The sequence below is a fragment of the Penicillium brevicompactum genome (assembly GCF_028827555.1).
Source record: "Penicillium brevicompactum strain IBT 35665 chromosome Unknown utg000007l_segment0_segment0, whole genome shotgun sequence".
Lineage (NCBI taxonomy): Eukaryota > Fungi > Ascomycota > Eurotiomycetes > Eurotiales > Aspergillaceae > Penicillium > Penicillium brevicompactum.
Genome location: NW_026623210.1, coordinates 344,834 through 364,558, shown reverse-complemented (window position 1 = coordinate 364,558; position 19,725 = coordinate 344,834). Strand labels below are relative to the sequence as shown.

At 50.3% G+C, this 19,725-nt stretch overlaps 10 protein-coding genes across 10 annotated transcripts; 7 read left to right on the top strand and 3 right to left on the bottom strand.

Moving 5' to 3' along the window:
* Positions 1-799: 799 nt before the first annotated feature.
* Positions 800-1,180, top strand: N7506_010885 (uncharacterized protein; the record flags this gene model as incomplete). Its single annotated transcript, XM_056960178.1, has 2 exons — positions 800-1,002; positions 1,084-1,180. 2 exons carry the CDS (start codon positions 800-802, stop codon positions 1,178-1,180), a joined length of 300 nt encoding a protein of 99 aa, XP_056806333.1.
* An 836-nt stretch (positions 1,181-2,016) lies between these two features.
* Positions 2,017-3,829, top strand: N7506_010884 (Ytp1 family protein; the record flags this gene model as incomplete). Its single annotated transcript, XM_056960177.1, has 3 exons — positions 2,017-2,242; positions 2,295-3,604; positions 3,656-3,829. 3 exons carry the CDS (start codon positions 2,017-2,019, stop codon positions 3,827-3,829), a joined length of 1,710 nt encoding a protein of 569 aa, XP_056806332.1.
* Positions 3,830-4,518: 689 nt separating this feature from the next.
* Positions 4,519-5,452, top strand: N7506_010883 (dienelactone hydrolase family protein; the record flags this gene model as incomplete). The annotated part of the gene is made up of 4 exons (XM_056960176.1): positions 4,519-4,606; positions 4,661-4,989; positions 5,051-5,168; positions 5,229-5,452. 4 exons carry the CDS (start codon positions 4,519-4,521, stop codon positions 5,450-5,452), a joined length of 759 nt encoding a protein of 252 aa, XP_056806331.1.
* A 602-nt stretch (positions 5,453-6,054) lies between these two features.
* Positions 6,055-7,138, top strand: rbd2 (rhomboid protease family protein RBD2; the record flags this gene model as incomplete). Its single annotated transcript, XM_056960175.1, has 6 exons — positions 6,055-6,247; positions 6,300-6,437; positions 6,490-6,571; positions 6,628-6,693; positions 6,748-6,869; positions 6,918-7,138. The coding sequence occupies 6 exons, from the start codon at positions 6,055-6,057 to the stop codon at positions 7,136-7,138; spliced, it is 822 nt and encodes a 273-aa protein (XP_056806330.1).
* A 276-nt stretch (positions 7,139-7,414) lies between these two features.
* Positions 7,415-9,475, top strand: N7506_010881 (GPI-anchored transamidase subunit GAA1; the record flags this gene model as incomplete). Its single annotated transcript, XM_056960174.1, has 5 exons — positions 7,415-7,430; positions 7,493-7,769; positions 7,818-8,056; positions 8,109-8,935; positions 8,990-9,475. The coding sequence occupies 5 exons, from the start codon at positions 7,415-7,417 to the stop codon at positions 9,473-9,475; spliced, it is 1,845 nt and encodes a 614-aa protein (XP_056806329.1).
* A 718-nt stretch (positions 9,476-10,193) lies between these two features.
* Positions 10,194-11,309, top strand: N7506_010880 (uncharacterized protein; the record flags this gene model as incomplete). Its single annotated transcript, XM_056960173.1, has 2 exons — positions 10,194-10,550; positions 10,611-11,309. 2 exons carry the CDS (start codon positions 10,194-10,196, stop codon positions 11,307-11,309), a joined length of 1,056 nt encoding a protein of 351 aa, XP_056806328.1.
* Positions 11,310-11,660: 351 nt separating this feature from the next.
* N7506_010879 (proteasome regulatory particle lid subunit RPN9) lies at positions 11,661-12,946 on the bottom strand (the record flags this gene model as incomplete). The annotated part of the gene is made up of 3 exons (XM_056960172.1): positions 11,661-12,302; positions 12,356-12,591; positions 12,682-12,946. The coding sequence occupies 3 exons, from the start codon at positions 12,944-12,946 to the stop codon at positions 11,661-11,663; spliced, it is 1,143 nt and encodes a 380-aa protein (XP_056806327.1).
* A 783-nt stretch (positions 12,947-13,729) lies between these two features.
* Positions 13,730-15,963, bottom strand: N7506_010878 (Carbon-nitrogen hydrolase; the record flags this gene model as incomplete). Its single annotated transcript, XM_056960171.1, has 5 exons — positions 13,730-13,976; positions 14,033-14,107; positions 14,547-14,632; positions 15,045-15,860; positions 15,909-15,963. The coding sequence occupies 5 exons, from the start codon at positions 15,961-15,963 to the stop codon at positions 13,770-13,772; spliced, it is 1,239 nt and encodes a 412-aa protein (XP_056806326.1). The 3' UTR covers positions 13,730-13,769.
* A 758-nt stretch (positions 15,964-16,721) lies between these two features.
* On the top strand, positions 16,722-18,717 carry N7506_010877 (Zn(II)2Cys6 transcription factor; the record flags this gene model as incomplete). Its single annotated transcript, XM_056960170.1, has 5 exons — positions 16,722-16,846; positions 16,893-16,970; positions 17,024-17,734; positions 17,787-18,070; positions 18,122-18,717. 5 exons carry the CDS (start codon positions 16,722-16,724, stop codon positions 18,715-18,717), a joined length of 1,794 nt encoding a protein of 597 aa, XP_056806325.1.
* Positions 18,718-18,848: 131 nt separating this feature from the next.
* On the bottom strand, positions 18,849-19,478 carry N7506_010876 (putative cell surface protein; the record flags this gene model as incomplete). Its single annotated transcript, XM_056960169.1, has 1 exon — positions 18,849-19,478. One exon carries the CDS (start codon positions 19,476-19,478, stop codon positions 18,849-18,851), a length of 630 nt encoding a protein of 209 aa, XP_056806324.1.
* Positions 19,479-19,725: the final 247 nt, after the last annotated feature.

Genomic DNA, 19,725 nt, shown 5'->3' with positions numbered 1-19,725 from the left:
CCCAAAGCGCTATGCAGTTTGAACGTAAGGTTATGCCTAGATGGCATGAGCAAAAGTGACTCATATGACAGCTCAAAAACACGAGGCAGTCAGCGAAGTATATTCGGCGCTCGGAACTAAGACGGACTTTGTCTTCCGGACACAAGGTAGCAAATTTGATCGACGCAGGGCAGATCCTGGGATGTGCAGGTGCGTGGACATACGCTAGCCTTCAGGTTGCCGGATGCCCGCGGATGCCGACTCACCAACCAAGATCGGCGCGCTCGGTCTTGGCCCCCAGGCCCCCCAGGCCCCCTTTAGTAATTCGTAGGTGCAAGGTCCTACTAGGGAAACGTGCAGAATGCATTGATGTCACACGATGAGGCTATTGGTGTTGTACAAGGTACGGAGCACACCACATGATGGGGTGCAGACATCTACTTGGACTCGATGCCTCTCGACCCTGTCCACGGCTGTCCGGTATCCGTGGTTAGAATTTTACAATGTTTGACCTGTATCCCTCATCGTGTACGGAGTACGCAGCGCGAGTTCACTACCTCCATACTCCGTATATCCGTGGAATTACGAAGTACCGAAAAGGTGGTACAATTAATAACTATAAGATAGAACTAAGTTTGCATTCGAGAAAACCAGCTTGTGGCACCGAATATCCGGTCAAGTGGATATTGATTCTTCAAGTAGAATACTACGATGCACAGGCGAGGTGCCGTATGTCTGCCGAATTTCCGCCGTTGGCTAGCAAATAGTACTATATCCGACAGAGGATCCGGCACTTCCATCCAAATTCTCGAATCAGACCATGGGCCCCAACCAGTACTCCGTACGTGAAGTCAAAAGTGCGGCTCGGAGAATGGAGAAGAGAACAAGCGAGGCCGAGAAGGACTGGCACCTGACAAGGGGTGGATTGAGACCGAGATTAACTTCTTTTACTAAAACCGTCGTTGATTGGTGGGATATGAGTATGATTGACTACTCGCAGCTGGGATTGGTAATCATGGACCCGTAAGACAGGGATGAAAGGTAAGCTACAGCCTATGAGATGGAAGTGGTGAGCCCAATAGCCCTACAGATTTTCTTTTACAGTATCAATGAGCCTCGTACTATAATGTATGTCAAAGAAGTATGGACCAAATCCCATCCCGAAAGGGAAACGATCATCTACGTCATCAGTACGGAGTAGACCTGGCCAAGCACTGATCAAGGCAGAGATGCATACTGTAGAACTGATCCCAAATTTGGGCCAATATGTCATAGTCTCCCTGCCAGGATCTGTATCTTGAAACCTGTCTACTCCGTATAACTATATTACTTCATAATACTCCGGAAAGGCCGAATTTCCTTTTTCAAACTAAATTGTCACAATTTATATGGGTCATAGCTCCCGAGACTCCCGAACCCGAAAAGAATTAGTTTTGCCAAGACCGCAGATCCTTCTACTCCGTACTGTACTCCGATGTACGAGTACGGAGTACAGAGTACTAGAACCCCAATATGACCAAAGTAGATAGGTGGTCAGAGTGAAAGTGAGTAGTGAAGTGCTTTGAGAAGCCAGTGTGCATTTAGCAACTATCAATACTACTACCTCAGTGCATAGATAGTCCGGGAAGAAAAAAAAACCAGAATCATGCCCAACGTTCAACAGCCTGACGACCCTGTAACTACCTTTTCTATGTATTTTATTTCCACGCCCAGAGCTTATGGAGCATTGGAAATCAGCGCCGGCGACCTTTTTTCCTTTCTTTTTCTTTTTTCTTTTTTCCTTTTTTCTCTCTTTATTTCTCCAACATAATTGAAAATAAGGTAATTTGCTCCTATTACCGAATTGTTAATCCAAGAAAGTCCTAATCTTATATATTGCGTTTCCCCCCAGTGCTCTCCGAGTGTGTTCTCAGCCCTATAGCTTCCTCAGGGTCTTTGAACCTCATCGGCATCGTTACGTCACCATACCTTTGAGCTTCGACCTTCGGTTGAAGCTCTCCCCCTGCACATTCCTGCACATAGCATCCACCACTCGAAATGCGACCTCTTGCTTCCGCCGCCTTCGCGGCATTTGTCCTTTTCGCGACCGCCCATGAGTCCACAGGCATGGATATGGACATGGCTCACAGCGCACCCACGCCAACAGCTAGCCCTGGAACCTCCGACGGCCCTATGAGTTATTTTGCCTACGGAAAACATTCCAGCTCCGTGATAGCCCACATCGCGCTCATGGTCGTGGCTTGGTGCTTCATCCTCCCAGTCGGTGAGTCTCGGAATGTGGACTGATCTCTCAGGGCAAAGCTAACAATCCGAAGCTGTCATCCTCAGCGTTTCGCGCTCTCGTCTTGCGATCCCTTCTCAGTTTTTCTTCACTGTGGTTAATGCTTTCGGTCTCCTCTTCGGGATCATCTATAATGACCAAACACCGGACCTCTACGTGAACAATGCTCATCACAAGATCGGATGGGTTGCTAGCAGCGTTATTTTCGTTCAAACGCTCCTGGCTTTGCTATTTGCGTATGCTGGCCGTGGCGAGTCACCGAAGCCCTCTTATGAACATGTTGAACATGCGGAACATGCTGCTTTCTTGCCCGTTGCAACTGATGAGCATGATGATCGCTACCGGAACCATGAGTACCGCTGGTCGAGGGATAGTGGACAAGGGACGGATAGCAATTCCTCGATTCACAGCCCTGTGTCTCCGTCCGAGTCGCATGCCGACTATGACGGCTTTGAGAAAGCGGATCTGCTCAAGTTCGCGCCTCGCGGATTGGCTAATAACCGGATTGCTCGGTTCTTGTCCAAGCGTCTTCCTGGCTTGGTCTCTGGCTCGGTTCTCAAGGGACTGACCATTGTCTACAATATCGTCGATCGGGTTATTCTTCCCCTTGGGTTTGCGGCCCTTGCGACTGGCGGTGTGACTTACGGCGGTATCATGCGAGGACGTGAGATCTTCAATGGACTGGCACACTTTATAAAGGGTGGTATCTTTTTCTGGTACGGTGTTCTTACTCTTGGCCGCTACATGGGCTGTTGGGCCGATCTCGGCTGGGCCTGGAACAAAAAGCCCCCTGCGTCTGTCGTGGGCTGGAAATCTAAAGTTCCTTCCGGTGAAGCAACAGAGTCTTTTGTCATCTTCTTGTACGGTGTCACGAACGTTTTCCTGGAACACTTGTCCAACGCGGGCGAGGCATGGTCTCCCACCGACCTTGAGCATGTTTCGATCTCCGTGCTGTTCTTCGGCGGTGGTCTGGCTGGCATGCTTTTCGAATCCACTCTCATCCGCGACTGGCTGAATACCACCGTCCTTCAGACCCCAGCTCATGGTGACTCGGATGAAGCCTGGCAGCCGCCTAGATCCCAGGGCGTGTCTTTGAACCCCATGCCAGCTCTGATCATTATGCTGCTAGGCATGATGATGGGGTCACACCACCAGGATAGTATGACATCGACTATGGTGCACAAACAATGGGGTAACATGCTGGTTGGGTTTGCGATGGCCCGTGGTATGACATACGTCCTGTTGTACCTCAAACCACCGACCTCGTACCTCCCGGCTCGTCCCCCGACGGAGATTATTGCTTCATTCTGTCTGATCTCCGGCGGTCTTATTTTCATGCTGAGTGTAAGTTGAGCAACCTTGTTCTGGATCGCGATCTTTACTGACTTATCTTAGACCCGTAATGTGATCCAAGCAATGGAGTTTTACCAGGTGGATGCCATGTTCACCTTCACCGTCGGACTGGGCTTCAGTGCTTTTGTCATGTCCTATGAGGTCTTGGTCATCGCTCTCAAGGCCTGGTCCGTCAAGCGCACCCAGCGCCCACGACTCAACTTCCGATTTGCGTGAATAACCTGCGATGTTTTTCATTTGATACCCCTTTATACCTATGATTTACTGCTTATGCTGCGGCGCGTGTTATTTGAGGAATTTTTTACCTGTTCATGCTAGATACTAATGTCAACGACAAAGGGGATGCGGAGACACCCGTATGGGATGACGGACGCGATATGATATCATGGATTGAAGCTGGAATTTAATACCAACGTCAAATAATATTCTTCTCCACAAAGTACAAGACCCCTTGTCTTCAGCAGGTTAAGCTTCTTCAGGTTCTCCATAGTCGGCTTTATTGGCTTAACTCCGTACCCCGTGCCGAGTACCGAATTACGTACCCAACTGCCTAACATTGAAAATTGCAAATTTTGAAGATGTTGGCATGTAGTGCAATAAAATAGATTGAGTGTATTTAGTGACATGCAAGAGCACAACTCTGCCCAATTACAGTGATTGCTTGGGGGCATGTAGTTCGTAACCACCCAGGCACCTATGCACTACGTAATTTCTGCAAGATACAAAACTTCAAGAGCCGAGGGGCAAGTGGAGTCGGTCCAAGAAGCGGAAGCGTTCAATCACCGTGATTGGAGCAGAGCAGGATGATGGAATTGAAGTCCATGCGGCTAAACGTTTTATAAAGGATACCCCTCCAGCACTTCTCGCATTGTACTTATCACATACCCCATCTACAATCTCACAAAATGGCATCCAACGCCCCCGCTGCCTGCTGCGCCTCTGGCTTCAAGCATGAAGGAACTCCCCTTGGCGAGACCAAGGATATCAACGGAGGTGAGCACGACACGGGCACTTGAATCACCTAACTTCAAACTGACCCAAGTTCAGTCAACACCTACATCGCTACCCCCAAGGATAACAAGAACCCCGACAAGGCTGTTATCTTCGTGACCGATATCTTCGGTATCTTTGCCAATGCCCAGCTTCTCGCCGACGAGTTCGCCAACAATGGCTACCTGACTGTCATCCCGGATATTTTCCAGGGCGACCAGATCAAGGTCAGCGACATGGAATCCGGCAAGGCTGACCTGCCCGCGTGGCTTCCCAAGCACCAGCCCGCCAACGTCGAGCCCGTCGTTGAGTCCACCATCAAGTATGTCCGTGAGACTCTCGGCGTGAAGAAGGTCGGCGCTGTTGGCTACTGTTTCGGTGGCAAGGTACGTAACGTTCAAATCCCGAGAACAGAAGCCTCAAATCAGACAAGCCTAATTGATGTAGTACGTCGTCCGTTATCTCAAGCCCGGCCAGATCGACGCCGGTTACTCTGCTCACCCCTCTTTCGTCACCCACGAGGAGCTCGGTGCCATCAAGGGTCCCTTCTCCATTGCCGCTGCTGGTAAGATGACTTCCCTTGGCCTGTCGATACGTTTGAAGTGCACAAGCTAACTCCTAGCAGAGGTCGACTCCATCTTCACTACTCAGCTCCGCCACGAGTCCGAGGAGACTCTTATCAAGACTACTCAGCCTTGGCAGATCAACCTGTTCAGTGGCGTGTCCCACGGATTTGCCGTGCGCGCTGATCTGAGCGACCCCAAGCAGAAGTGGGCCAAGGAGCAGGCCTTCTGCCAGGCCATTGCTTGGTTCAACCAGCACCTGGCCGGTGAGAAGTCCAACCTTTGAATGTAGATAGCAAATCTTCAAGAATTAGCGAGATAGCTTCGAAACAATTCACGAGTTGATAAATAGTCAAAATGCGGCTGATCGCATCCATGGAAACATCCCACATGCGGATCTTTAGATATGAATAGCACAGTTGGTCCGCGCAGTCGAGCGTACCGTCGGCGAACAGCTCGTTCGAAAGGGCCGATCCCCCCATCGACTCGACTGTATTCGCCTCGGTGAACTGCTATTTCATTTGGTGTTTCGTCTGTTATTGATCCTAAAAAATCTTCTCATTGATCCGGTTTCGGTCTTCGCAATCCGACTTCTTTCGACGCCCAACTTAGGCGTCGCGTGCGCGTGAGTTATCCCTGACCGGCCCGGATCTAGCGCGGAGAGAATTCAAAAACTAATCGTCGATCTCCTTTCCAGTCATTAATCTGTCTTGCTCGAGTCTTGTTTCATCCTGAACCATTCGTCGACTTCCCGGCATCCGGCCGCGATCCTGATCTCTCCTTCGATCGCTGTCTATCGCAGCCCACCGCTCGGTTTCCATTTCGGTCCCGCCAATTTCTATATCCTGTATCCTGTTGGGCTTCAAGTGAATCGCAATCGCCGCAAATATGGCCACCCCTGCCGCTCTGCCTCCGTTGCCGTTTAATCCGGCTCGGATACGGACTTACATCCTTCGACTGCCGCTGTTCACCCGGCTGTGTCTGTTGGTCATTCTGGCCTTCTGGCTACTTGAGTTGCAGACTATCTGGAGTGTGGTGCAATGGGGTGCATTGATTCCAGAGGAGATCAATCTTGGCACTAGTATGTCTAAATCTTGGGGTTGACACGTCGTGCGCATACTGACTATAATCAGTGTACCGTCTGAACACTTACCCTTTCATTCACACTGGGTTCTGGCATGCTTTGTTCAATACTCTGGCGCTTACTCCGTTACTGGAGAGGTTTGAGGCTGAACATGGTACTTTGACTGCTGTTGCGCTGTTTGTTGGACGTGAGTATCGGAGACACTTATTTAAGAGATATTTGCTAATGGCGGATGATAGCTCTTTCCACCGTCCCCGCTGGTCTTTATATCTTGATTGAAAGAGGTCTGCTCCACGGCAACACCTCGGTTGTTGGTGCAAGGTAAGCTTTGACGGAAGCTGTGTCGTGTGATGTGCGGTGACTAACTTGGATCTCAGTGTCTGGGTTTTCCTTCTGCTCGGATCAGAAGCAATTAAGACGTACAAGTCGCACCCAAACTTCAGGTAAGATAAACACCAAGATATTCCAGTCATGTGTCTAACAGATCTCTGCTCTAGCCTTGGTCCATACAAGATTCCTACTTGGACCTCGCCCCTGGTTGCTTGTCTTGTTGTGTCTATTCTCATGTCAAACGTCAGCTTCCTTGGTCACTTGTGTGCAATCCTGGTTGGCTATCTTCGTGAGTTTCCCGTATAAATTATCCACGTCATCAACTAATTGTGATCAGTCGGTCTCGGTTATCTCAAGGTGTTTGTGCCCCCCGAGAAGGTCCTTCGCTGGATCGAGGGCAAATTGAACCTCCTAGGACGCCTGCCCCACTATGTCTCCGTCGACCAGAAGACCTACGGCCGCTACGGAGTCCTCCCCACTAACAATAACCCCGCCGGCGTCAGTGGCAGTGGAACACCCTTGAGCTTCATGGGATCTACACAGCGCCTGGGAGCCTGATACTGACGACGCATTTTTCGTTTCCATCTTTAATGTATATTTTCCACCATATTCTTTTTTATATTTTGCTCGCGGAAGACAGGGGCCCTGGATAACAGCATAGCGTGTGCATACTCCATTTAATTGCATGGTTGGTCTTTGCCGTTCGGCGTAAATTCCCCTTCTCCGCGCATAAACAACGGAGCTTCTTTCTCCACAACTTCAAGTTCAATCGAATTATCCTACTTTTGTAAAGGGCCCTCGCGGCACGGAACTTCACCTCCCGATGGTCATTACATGATGGCGTTGAAATGTAAGCTTCAAACACCACCTGTCCTCCGTGTACCTCGGAGACATCAATTAACAAGAAGCCAGCCGCAATCCGCAATCTGCGGAATAACCCTCATGTCCTATTCGTTCGGCTCCCTAAACTGCTCTCCCTCCTCTGCATCGTGGTCGGTGTCGCCTGGCTACTTCTCCTACCTCTAAACGAATACTCCCGCCGTACCTACATCTCCGAGAATGCGCTACTGCCAGGACAGGTCCATGCATACTTCACAGGCAGCGAGCAGAACATCTTCCGAGGATACAAAAATGAACTGGAAGGGATTCTGAACGATGAGTCAAAAGACAAGGCGGAAGTGACCGCTGGGTATGTCGATTCATCTGGTTACGCGAACCATTCGCTGACACTCGACAGGGTCTCAGATAAGGTGCAGTCCATCTTCGAGGAGGCTGGACTCAAGTTCGCCCGACAGAAATATGAGTATAAGTCTGCTGGAGTCACACATCAGGGCGAGAACTCCTATGCTATCATCCATGCGCCGCGCGGTGACGCCACAGAGGCAATTGTGTTGGTTGCGCCGTGGCTGACGGCTGACGACAAGCGGAACTTGAATGGTGTCACTCTGGCCCTGACGTTGGCTAGATACTTCAAGAGTATGTAATGCGGTTGCGATTCTCTGGGCTGTATGCTAATCACCTATTACAGGGTGGTCGTTGTGGTCCAAGGATATCATCTTCTTGATTACCCCCGACAGCAAGACCGGCACTCAAGCATGGATTGATGCATACCACGATATGCATCCAGCTTCAGTGCAACCGCTGCCATTGAAGAGTGGAGCTTTGCAAGGCGCTTTGGTCATCGAGTACCCCCTCGAACATCGGTTCCAGACGTTGCACATTGTCTACGATGGAGTCAATGGCCAACTTCCCAATCTCGACCTCTTCAACACTGCAGTAGCGATCGCAGGTGGACAGATGGGCATTGGTGCTAACCTGCAGGAAATGTGGAACCATGATGACAGCTACGAGCACCGTCTACAGACCATGTTCCGCGGCATGACCAAGCAAGGCCTTGGATATGCCACCGGTGCACACAGCAGCTTCATGCCCTACCACATTGACGCTATTACTCTACAAACCAAGGGCGAAGGATGGGAAGACGAAATGGCCCTCGGCCGGACAATCGAGTCTCTTTGCCGCAGTTTGAACAACCTGCTGGAACACCTGCACCAGAGTTTCTTCTTCTACTTGCTCATGCAGTCAAATCGATTCGTCAGCATTGGAACCTATTTGCCTAGCGCCATGTTGTTGGCTGGAAACTTCACCATCATGGCAATTGCGCTGTGGATGCGCACTGGTTATTACCCCGAAACCAAACCCATCAAGCCTAAGGGCGAAAAAGCATCTGCGGAAGAAAAGGCAAAGCCAAGCAACATCGCGGAGCGAAGACTAGCTCTTCCTCTGTCTCTTGTTGCTGGACTTCATTTGCTCGGTCTTGTTCCCCTATGGGTCTTTAACAACATCAACCACCAGGTGAGTCTACCAACCAATTAAGAACTCGACAACTGATCATACTGACCAACTCAGTACTTTACAACGATTACCTATATTGTGCTTGGCGTGAATGTACTTCTCCCACTTTCGCTCGCCGCAATCCTAGCAAACGGCTTGGGTGTATCAAAGCCCCTCATCCCCCAACAATACCACCTCATCAAATCCTTCTCCCTTCTTCTCCTTGGGCTCTCACTCTCAACCCTTGCCACCCTCAACTTTTCACTTTCATTCTTGATCGGTCTCCTCTGCACGCCACTCAGCTTCGTGACCCGGCTACAAGGGCCTGCGCCTGCTCGCCTCGCCACTTCTGGCCTAGGCCTGGTTCTCCTCAACCTGCTATCCCCGCCGACTGTCCTCCTCGGTGTTTGCTGGTACACCGGAATCTCCGTCGAAATGGTACTCACCGAGGCGGCCTTCGGTTGGGATGTCTGGGGAATGTGGACACAGGTCGTAGTGTGGTGTGTGTGGTGGCCTGCTTGGTTGATTGGCAGTGTCCTGCTTGGATCCTCGATCTTCTGATAAACTCCAGTCCGACATTGTCTTACATGCCGAATGGAGATCATATAGAATTTAATAAATACAAATCCGATTGGTTGTCTGCAAACCTCAGGCCTGGACAAAGAACAAACGAGGGACCGGGATCTGATACCCCGGGCTGTCAGCTCGGCCATGTGTCGGTGGTCATACTACATATATCATACCGGGGCGACCACACCTGGGCATGCAGTCGTATTGCATGGGGATCTGAAACAAGAACAATATGGCCACCCTCTACTCTTCCCTTCTTGGGAACCATTGATCTTGATCATCAATGTACTTGATCATATCATTCATGCAACATCCATGAAATGATGAAATCTCCATCTTTGGGTTCTGGTCCAATGACCGTACGTCCATGGCACCAGGTGGTTTCTTGAAGGAATGCACTGACTTCAAGAACGGCAAGAGTCTAAGGACTTGACCCTGCCTTTGTACTTATAATTGGAAAAGATCATCGGAACAAAGACATATCTCAGCCCTGGTTCCGGGTGCATCACTCCCCGATCCTTTGTTTGTATTACCGAAGCCTTCTGACCAACCACACAAAACGATGTTTGATATCCCAAATTGGCCTCGAGAGCACCATGGACGACTGCAGCCAAAAGAAAAGGTTGAAAATCGGTTCTTGTAAGGCTTGCACTTCTTTATCGATATATATAGAGATTCAGCCCACTCGGGAAATATTGACCCAGACAAGATGATCAACCTCCAGTTCTTTGCTCTCAGTGTTATTCTAGCCAGCGCAGCAGCCGTGCCAACACCAACCGATGGCTTCTGCGCTAGCTATATCATTCAAGGTTATGATACATGTGCTTTGATTGCCCAGGCACACGGCATCACCGAAGCCGACATCGAAGCCTTCAACGTAAACACCTGGGCATGGCTCGGCTGCAACCAGTTATACCAGGGTGATTTCATCTGTCTCAGCGCCGGTAACCCACCAATGCCCATGGCTCTCCCGAATGCTGTCTGCGGCCCTCAAGTCCCCGGGACAGTGCGTCCCAGTAACTGGGCCGATCTCGGCACTATAAACCCGTGCTCAGACAACCGATGTGTGAGTATGCCCATGGAATGACCCTCCAGGTAATTATGTTATTAATCTGACCGTTCCAAGTGCGCTACATGGGGCCAATGCGGTACCGGTGCAGATTACTGCGATGCCAAAGCCCGTAAACCACCCGCTGGAGTTACGGCGACTGTTAGTGCTGCTACTGAGGTCGAGCCTCAAGCTCCAACTGCACAAGCGAAGAATGCTGCAGCAACAACCGAAGCAAAATCCGCAGAGACAAAGGCAGATGCTAAGACTACGTCCAAAAAAACATCCACCACCAAGAGCGCTACGAGTACATCGTCAAAGGACAACTCAAAGCCAACTGCCGATGCGGAATGGATAGGGCCCCTCGAAGCGGATGGATCATACAATGAACCATGGGAAGTAACATGGTATAGCGAGAAGGACTGTACAGGCGACTACTACCACTTGTCAGGATACAACGGCGAGGTGGAGAAAGGCAAAAAACTACCCTGTCAGAGCATATCAGATACAATTAACACCGACTACACCGAGACGAATGTGACTTGCAAATGGTGGACAGGGGGTGGGATGAGCTGGGCCCCTTGCAAAGAGGGTACGATGAAATCACCCAAGTCGTGGGTTCTGGAGCATGCTTTTTGCACGGTGTACAGTCTCTATAACTGTGATTGTTTTGATCATTATGCTAATCTTTACACCTCGGATGGCTGTCATAACAAGGACAAGTTTGATACGCCCAAGTTTGAGTCTTTCCAATGTGAGCATGTTCGTGGAGACTAGGGCACAGTGCTATTTACGATCATTTCAGGATTATGGGTTTCGGTTCTAGTCGCTAGTCAATGCACATATCAACATTCAAGAATTTATACCAAAGGGCGTCAAATGGGACCATAAGTTGAGATCACCTGGACATGTGCAGTCAATTAGTCAGTGACAAGGCCATACATCTCTAACGTTGGGTTAGGACTCAGTAATAGTCGGCGAAAACCAAGGGCTAGACACGCAGGGACACTGTATCGATATACGTAAGAATCCTACAATCGTATCTTTAAACCGTCAAGCATAGTCATGACAAAGGTGACCACACCATGTATTCATTATAATAGAAATGGCCAAAACAGAAAGAAGCGTCTATGCGGCCCAAACATCCTTACCAGCACCCTCGATCCAGTGACCAAGCTGATTGACACCGGCATCCCAGTCCTTAAGACGGTTCCGCATACCATCAATCTGCTTCATATCGAGAACCTTGGGCTGAACCCAGTGGATCTGGGCAACCTGAGCAACCTGGTCAATTGACCCACGCAGCAAACCAAGAGACAGAGCCTTCATAACAAGATGCTCAATCTCGTCAGGCTGCACCTTAGTCTCAGATGCAATAGCCTGGAAGGAAAGAGAGCGGTCGTGGGGAGGGCGACGGAACACCATCTCCGTCAGCGCTGAAAGCGAGATCTTCTGGTACAAGAATTGGCGGTGGGACTCCAAAAGCTTGTTCTTGCTGATGTTGCCGGCAAGCACATCATAGCCGGTCAGATCACCGCGGTTGAAGGCAAAGAGAAGCTCACGGAGCCAGTTGTGCGGGGTCTGGGTCAATGAGTCGAGAATGGGGTGCAGGAGCAGCTCGCCGAAGTTGTAGATCGTGTCTGAAACGAGGGCTGCAACGCTGAGGTTATAGGCGCGCGATGCGCGCTCGGTCTCGGGGAGTTCTTCCAAGTCAATGCAGGCGAGGTAGAGGAGGGCGTTTTTGTAGAAGGAGGCGAATTCTTGCTTGGACTGAGGGGATATATGTTAGCTAGTGTTCGTGGATCGGCGTGTCCATTACGTACGTGGTAGTAGTCGGCGTTCACTCGGTAGAACGAGGCGTGCACTACGGTCTCGACTGAGTCGAAGGTGTCCAGCACCCGCTGGCAAGTGGCCAGATCCTTCTGTGCGCCTTCGAGGTCCTTCAGCGACAACTTCACGTTCGCCACATCACCAAGCGCATACACATATGCGTCCTGTGTATCGGCTGTGTCCACCTTGCTGGCGAGGGATGTGAGGAAGCCCAGTCGTTCTTGGTCATCTAAGGAGGAACAATGTAAGCATGCATGGAAATTATATCCTGGATCGAGCGAAGATCCACGAAGGTCAGGATGGACCGGATGAAACGCACCTCCGCATTCTGTTGCTGCCATCAATCCCAGTGACACAAACTTGAGCTGGTTGATTCGGTCGGCGAAGCTGAGCACGAACGTCTTAAAGAGAGCTAAGCGGTGGGGAGCACTCTCTGGCAAGCGGAAGAACTCGACCAAAGAGTCTGTAAGCTGGTGCCATAGTTTACGCTCCCAGTAGTCTTCAAAGGTTAGGAAGTAGGGTTGCGTCTCTGCGCTTCCTTGTGCTTGCTGCTCGGCGAGGAAATCAGGAATCTTGGACTCCATGGCGGTGGATTAGGAGTCGCGATATGCGGAATCACAGAGAATGAGGAGGATTATCGAAATGATAGAAAATGTAGGAGGATCGACGGGAATTGGAACTGTTGATGGTTGTCGGACCGGAGAGAGCTGATATGATGTCCTACGGCAGTTCATCAAGCTTGCTCACCGCCTTGGCCTCTTCGACGGTATTCGATGGCTGCTATATAATTGATTGTCTCCGTGTGTATACAAAATGGAGATGAATGTTGAAGGTAAATCAACCTCGCCGAAGAATCTGCTACCCAGTCCAATCTACCAGTGTGATTTTGCATAGGAAATCGACTTCGACTATTCTTTTTCCATGCCGCCAACATGGGAGATGATACGCCAGACTGTGCCTACATTGCGTCGCCCATTAGCTCTTGAAGAATTTGGTCACGCAAGCCAGTAGAAGGCATGGAGGCAGACTGGATAGATTCTAATGAGCAGCAACCCGTATTGGGTAGAACGTAGTGTGAACAAAGTGGTTAGTAGTTATGCCAAGGACAAAGATGAGCTATCCATGGATATCAAATGCGAAGCAACTTCCAAGGCTAAGGACCGCCGAGCCGATTATAGTTCTAGAGCACAGATAGCCAAAGGTATTCTTATGGTTAAAACTACGCAATGGACATCACTGGTCTTCGGCTACCAACAAAGGTTCATGCAGATTGCCCTGTCCATTCATATTACAGTAAGAAATTCGTAAGGATGCCCCAAAGGGAAAAGGTATTTTTATTTTGTAAAACCCGGACCAAACCCCAGCTGGGAACATGGAATCATAGATGCAACACAGAAAACGACACGCTTAAGCGTCATCGACGGTGGTGGTGTGGAGACCCTTGGGGTCCTTGACGTTGACGGCCTGGACGTGGGAGTAGAGACGCTCCTTGGCGTTCTCCTCGTCGTTACGCTTGCGGGAGATGCGGACACGGAGACGGAAGGGGACACCCTTGATACCGGCTTCCCAGACCTTCTTGTTGAGCTGGGGGTCGACACGGACGTCCTTGGTACCCTGTTGATCGCATTAGCAAATCGAATGGCGCAGGATCAGGATCGATGCAAACTTACCATAGCCTGCTCAGCGAAGGCACGGATCTCCTTGATGGCCTTGGGGGCACGCTTCTTGAAGCTGACGCCGTGGCACTATATGTCCGGAAAAGAAGTTACAATCAGTCTTCCGCCCGAATGCCATCTGCAAGAGAAAACTCTGCGCGATGAATGTTTGTGGTCTTTCGGCCATAGTGGACTTCATAAAACTAATTCTTCTTTTGTGTTCCGGGTTCGGATGTGTGGATGCGAAAAAGGCTTTTTCAAGTCCTTCTTCGCTGTCTCTATCTGCAACGACAGATAAAAGCACTGAAGCTCTCTCCAGATTTCTCTGTAGGTCATGGCAAAGGTGGCAGTGCGGTGGGGAGTTGTGAGTTTCCCACAACCCCAACGCACACATACCGCACACATTCTTCTCCGTAACAAATTCCAATTTTCAGGAAAAGTTTCTTGTTCTCTGTCCAATATGCCTCCAGAACGCTTCGTATATTCGAATCGTCGCAGGTAGACTGGGAAAGGGGGGTGTTCAACATACGCGCTTGTGCAGGTTGATGGTGTACTCGCGGGACACCACGTCGGCGATAGCCGAGCGCTTGTTGCCGGTCTTGACGTTGGACATCTCTGCGATGGAGGTTAGAAGAGAAATTGAGGATAGTAAGAGGGAGACTGACTGAATGGGGTGGTCGACGGTGGGCGGAGGTGGTCGAATGTTCAGAAGGGAAATTCGAGATGGTCGACTTTGGTGCGAAATTCAGTGCGGTCTCGCTTGCCTGTGGGGGATATGATTGGTCAAGGTGGGGCAACCACTTGACGAATCGCAGCGGGCGTCATAGTTGGTGCCTCAGGCCAAGACGACCTTAATTTTATGACTACAGTACTCCGTACTTTGCATAGATTATGAAATGGTAGTAAAAAATAATAAAAGGAAGGGTGGTTTATTTCCGAGGATATATAGACTTCTTGGGCCATAGCTTACATTCTATAGATTGTTCAGATATTCGTCCCTCGAACACAATTACCCTCTATTCCTTACCCGCACTGACATCAGGGTAGAGATCAAATCGGCGCTGAGTATAGATCGGGATTCCACTGCGGATGCTAGCAATGGAATCATTATCCAAATCAGAGTAGATAATAGTCTCCTGCTCTTCAGCCTCTGACAGAATCTTGGCACTAGGATCAACGACCAAGCTGTGACCATAGGCGTGATAAGAGGCTTCCAGATCACGCGCTGGGCTACACAACGCCACATATGCTTGGTTGTCGACAGCACGAGCGCGGCCTAGGAGTGACCAGTGCAGAGGGCCGGTGGTAGTGTTGAAGGCACCCGGGTAGACCAGCAAGAACGCGCCCTTGCGGGCGGCGATCATCGCAGCCTCGGGGAAACGGATATCGTAGCAGATGGCCAGACCGATCTTTCCGTACTCTGGGAGATCAATCACGGTTAACTGATCGCCCGCGGTGAGGACATCGCTCTCCTTAAATTGGATCTTGCCGGGGATATCGATATCGAACAAGTGTGTCTTGCGGTGGGTGCCAATCAGCTCACCAGACGGGGAGAATACCAGCGAGGTATTGTAGTATTTCTTGGTAGACGTTTCCAACTCGGGGATACTTCCGCCGACAAGGTATGCGTTGGCCTCCACGGCGATGGCCGACAGCGCATGGAAGGAGGGCGATTGCGCTTTGGTGGGGGGTGAGGGCTGAAGGGTCTCTGCATATTTGGGGAAGAACCCTGTTCCGTACGGCGAGTTGAAGCACTCTGGGAGAACGATCAATCGCGCTCCGGCCTTTGCAGCCTCGAGGACTTTGCTCCGCGCATGTGACAGGTTCACGGTCTTATCAGCTCCTAGATGTTGTTAATATGAGGTGCGCAGTAAATTCTAAGAGTACATACCTGATGCAAGCTGCACCAGAGCCAGTTTGAGGGGTTTCTTCAAAAAAGTCGCCATTGTTGAGGATGTGAAGAGGGCAAGAGGAGAATTGGGGTCGTCGGAGTAGGTGGTCGGAGTGACCAATTGCGGGGACGGTCATCTCGCCGATAAGCTCTGTCTACTCCGACTAGTATTCGTCTTGCGACATACTTTCGCCTGCTTGTGCGAGATTGGGTTTCGGTGTACACTTTGTGCTGGCTGTTAGCTCTCGAGTTCGTTGCTCGTATCAAGAATTCCGCCGGGACAACGCTGGGGCAAATTGGTCCAAGTATATATTTCCATACTAGTTTCATAGTGAGGTAAATCTCAATTGGTAGCATACCTTACTACCCGTCGACAAGAGAATACAATACCCATGAGCCTTGACAGAGCCAGTAGATTTATTAATCTTTCTTATTCCCATCAATGACCAGAACATGTCAAAAATTCGTTTGCCTATCAAGCTGGAAGTTGGCAGTGGCTCCGCAGAGTACCCGCGCTGCATGAGTGGGTCTACTTTGTTGAAGTGTACGAAGCGGGCAACCCAGTCACGGCCATACAATACTGTAGGGAATACCTAGGTACCTGGGATATTGATAGACCATCATCAAATTGGTCAGTGAAGTGTGTTGTATACCAGAACCACGAGATCACATGACGCTTTAAATTGGGGGCGGATTTTGGAGCGGATTTTGGAGCGGAGTTCCGCCTCCGCTCCAATTTCTCCTCTGACCATATTGACTGGCCTCGAACCGGCTAGCCTGTACTGCTCTCCGGCATACCGTGCCAATTATTGTATGCTCAGCGCACCGAAAACCGCCGTCATGGAGGACAGTGTTGGTGCTCGGCACCCGAAGGCATGTATCACATGTGCCAAGGCGAAGGTGCGGTGTTTGCCAGAAGATGATGGCCCTTGTAAACGGTGAGAACTACAAATTACTTTGCAGAATCATACTAACTCCTTTTAGCTGTCTCCGCTTGGGTAAAGAGTGTGGAAACCAAACGCCCGGAGCTCATCGGCGCCCAAGAAAATCAGCGAGTAATACGTAAGTTGAGTTTTGTCATACTGATGTGCCCTGCGTGCTGACAGCCCCAATAGAGAGATTTCTGCACTCGAGGCAAAATTGGACCGTATGGTCGATCTGCTAGCTGCTTCCGAACGCAATGCCAGAGAACGATTAGACGGCAGCACCACAAGGTCAAACTCTACATTTGAAGAAAGAACAGTCAAACCTGACATCGACGATAAAAAAATACTGGAAATCTTCAGGACGCAGATGTTGCCCTTGTTTCCATTCTTGATCATTCCCTCCAGTGTCACCGCAGAGGAAGTGCGTCGAGAAAAGCCCTTTCTCTTTCTGAATATCTCGATGGTAGTCTGCCAAAGCTCTTCTCGTCAAAAGGAAATTGCCACTGCAGTTCAGCAATATGTCGCCGACCATATCATCATGAGAGGTGAACATAGCTTGGATCTTCTCCAAGGACTCCTCGTGCATGCGGCTTGGTTCACCTCCGTCAGTCGCTGCCACTCGGTGGCCCCATCTGCATACGCCGCTAGTCAAGCTGATACGTTCAAAGCTGAGATGGAGTCCCAGCATATGACCCGCAGTACTGCTCAATTCGATGCTTTTGTGCATCTCCTTGTGGCCCAATCGCTCAGTCTGGGGTTGAACCAGGAATTGACTTACCAAAAAAGCTTGAATTACCCCATGACTTATTTGAAAGAATCCATGCAAGAGACCCCACATAATCCAATCCGAACATTGGAAGAACGGCGAACCTATCTCGGGTGTTATTATCTGACCACGATGTAAGTGACCTGGCACCCACATGACGATGCTTGGATAGCTAACGGATGAAAGGCTCTCTACATGTGTGAAAGATCTCGGACCGATCATCCGCTTTACAAAATACACCGAAGAATGCTGCAAGACTTTAGAACAAGTCGCAGAATATCCCGTTGACAACCACTTGGTACAATTAGTCCGAGTGATGAACCTTGCAGAGAGAATCCATTGCACACTCTATCGCACCGATCTTCCTTACTCACCAGTCTCAGCATCCCCAATCGGACTGAGTATTCGGTGGCTCGAGGCCGAGCTCCAGCAATTGAAGACCCACATGACGAGCGACCCATCACAAAGTGGTTAGTCCGTTGCACCCCGACGCTGTCGCATTAGTCTGACATCTTCTATAGCCATCTTATCAACCCACTACGATACACTGGAAATACATCTCTACCGAATCGCTCTCAACCAAGAATCATCCGAGTCTGACTACGGTAACCACCCACTGATGCGATTGGACATCCTCTACCGCTGCCTGGAATCCACCACCTCATTCTTCCGAAACTTCTACGCTCTACCCTCAATCTTCTTCCCATATGTCCCTTTCACCGTAATATGCCAATTCGGCAAAGCAATCGTCACCGTCTCCCAGCTCTCCCTTTTCAACCACAGCGGGTGGGATCGCACATACGTGGAGAGCACGATAGATTTCAATAGCACAGTCGACGCATTGCTCGCCAAATTGGACGATTCACGCGTGCTGTTTCAACATGCGCTGGAGCAGAATCCGAATACTTCCCAAATCCCAGAGATCTACGGCAGAATGGCTGCCAGAGGGCGGATGATGAAGGCTATGCACCAGCGCCGAAAGGATGCCCTGGAACAGACTACGCCTTCGAGCATGACTGAACTTGATTATGAGCTTATGATGAATACGCCACTGGATTTGCTTTTCCCTTTCAGCGAGATTCCCCCCATCTACGAACCACACAACTTTCGAGGCTAGGTAGGAGTTTCTGGATGGAATTGATATTGGCATGATACCAAAAAGATTGTGTTGCTTGAGACACCATATTATTCGTTCCAGTGTATAGTTCGACATGTTGTTTTCATATAGCCAAGTGTACAAGAATATAATTACAGGAACATAGCACCGACCATAGCCATCAGAGCCACAGCACCAATGTCCGACCCAGCGGTATTAGCAGCGTTACCAGTGGGGGTGCTGCTCGCTGCAGCCGAGTCGCTAGAGACGGGCGAAGTAGTGGTAGTCATGGAAACAGCAGGCGAGCTCGTGGGAGCAGCAGTGATCATACTTCCATCAGAGTCCGTGACAGAATAGCTCGAAGCGAGAGCCTGAAGCCCCGCCTCACCTCCAGTCGCGGATGAAGATGAAGACGAAGACGAGGACGAAGAGGAAGAGGAGTCAGATGTACTCTCCGCGGCGGAGGTCGAGGTAGTAGCCACAGCAGTAGTCGTGGAAGCAGCCTGCTTGCCATTCGGCCCATAGCCCTCAATATAGCTTGCCGTGACAGTCGCGGTGCCGGAGTACAGAGGACAGCCGGGCTGGTTGGTTTTGGGTGGAGCGCGGCCGCCACCGCAGTCGAGGAATGTGCAGATTTCGCCGGTGCCAGGCACGTACCAGAGGTAGCTGGCGCCCCAGTTGATGACTACTTCGGAGGAGACGCAGCCTTCCAAGTCTGTGCGGGCGCTGGCAATGCTGGAGAGGCTCAGGCCTAGCAAGAAAGAGAGAGTAGAGGGTTTCATTTTGGGGGGTAATGAGTGACTGGTTTAACGAGTGACAGAGTGAGTGAAAATTGAGAAGAAACTTATACGAGAGGAAGCCATGACTTATAGGGGAAATTAGCTTAAACCTTGGAAGACTAGCAAGATTGAGGCTGACGGTCGAAGGGTCTGTTTCGGCGGTCTGTTTGGGCCTAGGGTTCGTCTAGTGAGCCCCTGGAAACCGGGGGCCGTGATATCCGGGCTAATTTTGGCTAATTTTGGCCACTTT